Here is a 7,000-nt window from a genome sequence, read left to right as displayed (position 1 = left end):
TCTTCCAAAGTGTCATCAAATTCAGACCCGTTTTTCTCTAGGTATCTCAAATGCTTTCAATCAATCAGGGTTTTGTATTTGCTCTTATTAGGACTGAAGTCATTGTATTTTGTATCTTGCTCTTAAATGTACTGTAATGGACAGTGGAATACACAGAAATGACAACAGCATATTCTATATTCCAGTTCTATTACTGGGCCCTGAAGCACAGGGCTGAAAACTTTTATTTTGGAATGTTAAAACAGAGTGTGCTTGGCATGACAAGCAAAATCGGACGAGCAGTTCTCATGTTATAGTGACATATGTGATGTATGTATTTGTGTACAGTCCACAGCAGCAATGCCGGGGTTACTGTATATTTACATATACATACATTATACATTTATTTGATTTAAATATTGCAAGTTAATTATGGCAAGTCATAACCACACTGTCCTTCAGAGCTATGTGGTATGAAACAATGACAATAGTCATTGACAATAATTCCATTTACATTAACATTGCTATCAGCTACCTTCCATCTCTACCAGTTCATCCTACCATATATTAGACCAGAATATAAACTACAAGAGGATTAAGCAGGATTTAGGCTACAGTAATTATGCATCTACACAAGGGAAATGTAAATATATATTGATATTAAAGCCATATTTACAAAAAAAAAAAAAACTTATAAAAGTAGTTTAATGTAGTTTTAATGTGCTTTACCATACATCTCTGTGCTTTACAATGCCTTCACTCTGTTTATGACACTTCATACACTGCCATGCTTTAACTATAGGACACTTTTATAAAGGTCTTTGTATTCCATTAGGTGAACTGCACTGTACTTCCATAATTATAACATGAACCTGTCTTGCTGGCTGACCTCTTGCCAGACTGTTTAACAGTATACCTTAAACATCAGTATCATAAGAGTACAGAGCTTTGCCAATGCAATAATAGCAATTGTCTGGCCCATAAGCAATACTGACGCAGTGTACACTGCTGGCACAAACAAAAAGCAGTTTTTAAACAGTTAGTATTACAACCACAAGTCAGGCTCTGCCTGTTTATTCTTACCTGTGACATTCAGAGAACTGGATGTACTTGCAGAGTTTGCTGAAGCATGTGCTGGAGCAGCTGTTGTTGCATTTGTTAAAGCAAGTGCTGGAGAAGCTGTTGTTGCATTTGTAAAAGCATGTGCTGGAGCAGCTGTTGTTGCATTTGTTAAAGCATGTGCTGGAGCAGCTGTTGGGGCAAACATTGTTGCATTTGTTAAAGCAATTGTTGAACTATTTGTTGGGGCAGCTGGTGTTGCATTTGTTAAAGCATGTGCTGGAGCAGCTGTTGTTGCATTTGTTAAAGCATGTGCTGGAGCAGCTGTTGTTGCATTTGTTAAAGCATGTGCTGGAGCAGCTGTTGTTGCATTTGTTAAAGCATGTGCTGGAGCAGCTGTTGGGGCAAACATTGTTGCATTTGTTAAAGCAATTGTTGAACTATTTGTTGGGGCAGCTGGTGTTGCATTTGTTGAAGCATGTGCTGGAGCAGCTGTTGTTGCATTTGTTAAAGCATGTGCTGGAGCAGCTGTTGGGGCAAACATTGTTGCATTTGTTAAAGCAATTGTTGAACTATTTGTTGGGGCAGCTGGTGTTGCATTTGTTGAAGCATGTGCTGGAGCAGCTGTTGTTGCATTTGTTAAAGCATGTGCTGGAGCAGCTGTTGTTGCATTTGTTAAAGCATGTGCTGGAGCAGCTGTTGGGGCAAACATTGTTGCATTTGTTAAAGCAATTGTTGAACTATTTGTTGGGGCAGCTGGTGTTGCATTTGTTAAAGCATGTGCTGGAGCAGCTGTTGTTGCATTTGTTAAAGCATGTGCTGGAGCAGCTGTTGTTGCATTTGTTAAAGCATGTGCTGGAGCAGCTGTTGGGGCAAACATTGTTGCATTTGTTAAAGCAATTGTTGAACTATTTGTTGGGGCAGCTGTTGTTGCATTTGTTAAAGCATGTGCTGGAGCAGCTGTTGTTGCATTTGTTAAAGCATGTGCTGGAGCAGCTGTTGTTGCATTTGTTAAAGCATGTGCTGGAGCAGCTGTTGGGGCAAACATTGTTGCATTTGTTAAAGCAATTGTTGAACTATTTGTTGGGGCAGCTGGTGTTGCATTTGTTGAAGCATGTGCTGGAGCAGCTGTTGTTGCATTTGTTAAAGCATGTGCTGGAGCAGCTGTTGTTGCATTTGTTAAAGCATGTGCTGGAGCAGCTGTTGGGGCAAACATTGTTGCATTTGTTAAAGCAATTGTTGAACTATTTGTTGGGGCAGCTGGTGTTGCATTTGTTGAAGCATGTGCTGGAGCAGCTGTTGTTGCATTTGTTAAAGCATGTGCTGGAGCAGCTGTTGTTGCATTTGTTAAAGCATGTGCTGGAGCAGCTGTTGGGGCAAACATTGTTGCATTTGTTAAAGCAATTGTTGAACTATTTGTTGGGGCAGCTGGTGTAGCATTTGTTGAAGCATGTGCTGGAGCAGCTGTTGTTGCATTTGTTAAAGCATGTGCTGGAGCAGCTGTTGTTGCATTTGTTAAAGCATGTGCTGGAGCAGCTGTTGGGGCAAACATTGTTGCATTTGTTAAAGCAATTGTTGAACTATTTGTTGGGGCAGCTGGTGTTGCATTTGTTGAAGCATGTGCTGGAGCAGCTGTTGTTGCATTTGTTAAAGCATGTGCTGGAGCAGCTGTTGTTGCATTTGTTAAAGCATGTGCTGGAGCAGCTGTTGGGGCAAACATTGTTGCATTTGTTAAAGCAATTGTTGAACTATTTGTTGGGGCAGCTGGTGTTGCATTTGTTAAAGCATGTGCTGGAGCAGCTGTTGTTGCATTTGTTAAAGCATGTGCTGGAGCAGCTGTTGGGGCAAACATTGTTGCATTTGTTAAAGCAATTGTTGAACTATTTGTTGGGGCAGCTGGTGTTGCATTTGTTGAAGCATGTGCTGGAGCAGCTGTTGTTGCATTTGTTAAAGCATGTGCTGGAGCAGCTGTTGTTGCATTTGTTAAAGCATGTGCTGGAGCAGCTGTTGGGGCAAACATTGTTGCATTTGTTAAAGCAATTGTTGAACTATTTGTTGGGGCAGCTGGTGTTGCATTTGTTGAAGCATGTGCTGGAGCAGCTGTTGTTGCATTTGTTAAAGCATGTGCTGGAGCAGCTGTTGTTGCATTTGTTAAAGCATGTGCTGGAGCAGCTGTTGTTGCATTTGTTAAAGCATGTGCTGGAGCAGCTGTTGTTGCATTTGTTAAAGCATGTGCTGGAGCAGCTGTTGGGGCAAACATTGTTGCATTTGTTAAAGCAATTGTTGAACTATTTGTTGGGGCAGCTGGTGTTGCATTTGTTAAAGCATGTGCTGGAGCAGCTGTTGTTGCATTTGTTAAAGCATGTGCTGGAGCAGCTGTTGTTGCATTTGTTAAAGCATGTGCTGGAGCAGCTGTTGTTGCATTTGTTAAAGCATGTGCTGGAGCAGCTGTTGGGGCATTTGTTGTTGCATTTGTTAAAGCAATTGTTGAACTATTTGTTGGGGCAGCTGGTGTTGCATTTGTTGAAGCATGTGCTGGAGCAGCTGTTGTTGCATTTGTTAAAGCATGTGCTGGAGCAGCTGTTGTTGCATTTGTTAAAGCATGTGCTGGAGCAGCTGTTGGGGCAAACATTGTTGCATTTGTTAAAGCAATTGTTGAACTATTTGTTGGGGCAGCTGGTGTTGCATTTGTTGAAGCATGTGCTGGAGCAGCTGTTGTTGCATTTGTTAAAGCATGTGCTGGAGCAGCTGTTGTTGCATTTGTTAAAGCATGTGCTGGAGCAGCTGTTGGGGCAAACATTGTTGCATTTGTTAAAGCAATTGTTGAACTATTTGTTGGGGCAGCTGGTGTTGCATTTGTTGAAGCATGTGCTGGAGCAGCTGTTGTTGCATTTGTTAAAGCATGTGCTGGAGCAGCTGTTGTTGCATTTGTTAAAGCATGTGCTGGAGCAGCTGCAAACATTGTTGCATTTGTTAAAGCAATTGTTGAACTATTTGTTGGGGCAGCTGGTGTTGCATTTGTTGAAGCATGTGCTGGAGCAGCTGTTGTTGCATTTGTTAAAGCATGTGCTGGAGCAGCTGTTGTTGCATTTGTTAAAGCATGTGCTGGAGCAGCTGTTGTTGCATTTGTTAAAGCATGTGCTGGAGCAGCTGTTGTTGCATTTGTTAAAGCATGTGCTGGAGCAGCTGTTGGGGCAAACATTGTTGCATTTGTTAAAGCAATTGTTGAACTATTTGTTGGGGCAGCTGGTGTTGCATTTGTTGAAGCATGTGCTGGAGCAGCTGTTGTTGCATTTGTTAAAGCATGTGCTGGAGCAGCTGTTGGGGCAAACATTGTTGCATTTGTTAAAGCAATTGTTGAACTATTTGTTGGGGCAGCTGGTGTTGCATTTGTTGAAGCATGTGCTGGAGCAGCTGTTGTTGCATTTGTTAAAGCATGTGCTGGAGCAGCTGTTGTTGCATTTGTTAAAGCATGTGCTGGAGCAGCTGTTGTTACATTTGTTAAAGCATGTGCTGGAGCAGCTGTTGTTGCATTTGTTAAAGCATCTGCTGGAGCAGCTGTTGGGGCAAACATTGTTGCATTTGTTAAAGCAATTGTTGAACTATCTGTTGGGGCAGCTGGTGTTGCATTTGTTGAAGCATATGTTGAAGCATTTGTTAATTTAAACAATTAATTTTTCTTTGGAAAATAGACCTCAGGCCTGAATGAAATCAGTTGGTTTCACCGCCATAGCTTTACTTTACAATGGCTACAGCGCTGCTTTATTTTTAATTGAATCCAGGCCTAGTTGTGTATGAAAGGCCCCAGAAATCCAGTCAGGGGAGGTGGGCTGGAGGAACAGTTTGGATTGTAAGATTTCAGTTTAAAAAAATAAGTTTTCAGTCATGCTTTAAAACTACCAATATTTCTGCAAATCAAAGCTTGGGGGTACTGCAATTACAAAACGCTAATACAGCACGTGAGCCTGCAGTGCCTTGGAGGCTATTGCAATAACAAAACACTAATACAGCACGTGAGCCTGCAGTGCCTTGGAGGCTATTGCAATAACAAAACACTAATACAGCACGTGAGCCTGCAGTGCCTTGGAGGCTATTGCAATAACAAAACACTAATACAGCACGTGAGCCTGCAGTGCCTTGGAGGGTTTAGCATGGGCTTAATGAGGAGGAGGCGGAGGAGGAGGAGGAGGAGGAGGAGCAGGGAAATAGAAATGAAAGCCTGGATATATTTGCCAGATAAAGACTTGATAAAGACTATCAAGACTATCTGCTTGACTGTATAAAGACGATCTAGCTCTACGTTTAATTGAAACCCAGCACAGCTGAGGAGGCGGTGGCTCTCACAGAGCTTGCTGTTGTACTTACTGCACTGCAGAGAGGGGTCAGGGATGAGAGTGCTTCGGTTGAAGCTCCACTGTTTGCCATCCCAGCCAATGACATTGCCGTTCTCACAGGGGCTGGCAGGGTGACCGCTTGATGTATCCCACAGCCTGAATAAGTACATCTCCCCCAGGCCCGCGGCCGTGCTGTTTCCCGAACAGCCCAGCAACAGTGTTCCATTTCCGGGGATAGTATCACCAGTGACGTTGCTCTGAAACTGGCTTCTGTTCACTCTGAGCGATAGCCTGCTGTCCCTTCCATTCCATTCCAAGCAGAGAGCGTTCCACGTCATTACAGGTAATATCTGGGACAGGCTGAAAGATTGATCCAGCAGCCAGACAGTGATCAACCCATCGCTCCCAACAATCCCCAGGTCATAATTAGTTGCTGTCGAAGTCTTGTAAGTAAAGGCTTCCCAAGGGCCGGGCGCAGTCAGTCTGATGTTAAGACACACTGTGAGATTGGAGAGCTCAGGGATCTGCGTGCCGTTACTCAGCCTCCAGGGCTCACGGCATCCACCGGGAAAAACGACTTTGGAGCCTCCCAGGAACTCAGCTTCACCTACAAGTTAAAACAGTGACACTTTGCTTTAATAAAGACATACAATATTTATGTAATAACCTGCGCCTGTATGATAAGACATCCTTCATTATTGCTATTAGTACCTCTTTAGTTTGTAACTTACCATTTCTGTGTTTTGATATCCTTTTACCTGAAGATAGCAACTGTTTTATCCCTTGGTTGTCTCAAGATGCCATACTTAATCATGTCAAGGTGTCTTCAATCACTTTTGAACGTACCGGAGACAACCGATCAGAGAACAGATTTTTAGCCAGCTATGTTCGAATTAACAATACTATACACTTGTTTTGTTTTTTTTGTTTATTTTTAATTGACTCCTCACACGATAACACTGAAAGATCACATTTATAAAATAACCAGTTATCTAGTAAATCATGTGTTCCTGTTGAGCAGTGGAACTCAGCCTGTGTCATTTGGAGCACGGCCCGTGTGAAGCTGGTGTGAAAATGTGAGAAGTTTCCCCTAAAGGTTACTGCTCTTCTCCCTTACTGCTTCCTGACACCTGCTTGTATTTACATAACTACCTGCTCCTGCTATTTAACAGAGTGATCCATAACCCACAAGCAGTCCTTTTATTTTTATTTGTTTTGTCGCGGCAAGGACATTTCACTGGTAACACCGACAAAGAAGCTGTTTCTGACATTCTTAAACGTGACAAAAAGCTGATGGCACGTTTACTGCTGGAACAAACACTGGGCTTCTCATGTTTGAAAAATCTTTCAAAATTCTAACAAGTTTTCGAACATTCTTTCATTTTGAATAGTATAATTTGTACCATATTACAGTATATCAAATCTCTTTGGAGGGAAATACCCCATCATATCACTTGTTACAGAAGGGGAAACGCTCTTGTGTTCAGTGGAATGCGTGTTGTTGATTTCAGACATCATTTCTCAACTGGTCAATAATTTTTTTTACACTCCAGTGTGCGTGTTTAAGGGTGACTCTGCTCTGTGTGACCCTGCATGAAAGACAGCCCACACAAAGGCACGGTTTCTCT

General features: G+C 42.4%; 1 protein-coding gene across 2 annotated transcripts in view; it reads right to left on the bottom strand.

The window, feature by feature from the left end:
- The window catches only part of LOC121302838, a 26,312-nt gene that overhangs the window by 17,453 nt on the left and 1,859 nt on the right, over positions 1-7,000 (bottom strand). For both annotated transcript variants that reach the window (XM_041233105.1, XM_041233106.1), the window contains exon 2: positions 5,404-5,979. In XM_041233105.1, the coding sequence (XP_041089039.1) occupies positions 5,404-5,979 (576 nt within the window). The remainder of the gene's footprint in view (positions 1-5,403; positions 5,980-7,000) is intronic.

This window comes from Polyodon spathula, chromosome 30 (genome assembly GCF_017654505.1).
Source record: "Polyodon spathula isolate WHYD16114869_AA chromosome 30, ASM1765450v1, whole genome shotgun sequence".
Taxonomy (NCBI): Eukaryota; Metazoa; Chordata; class Actinopteri; order Acipenseriformes; family Polyodontidae; genus Polyodon; species Polyodon spathula.
The sequence above is the reverse complement of the archived record's forward strand: the minus strand, read 5'-3'. Positions and strand labels throughout refer to the sequence as shown.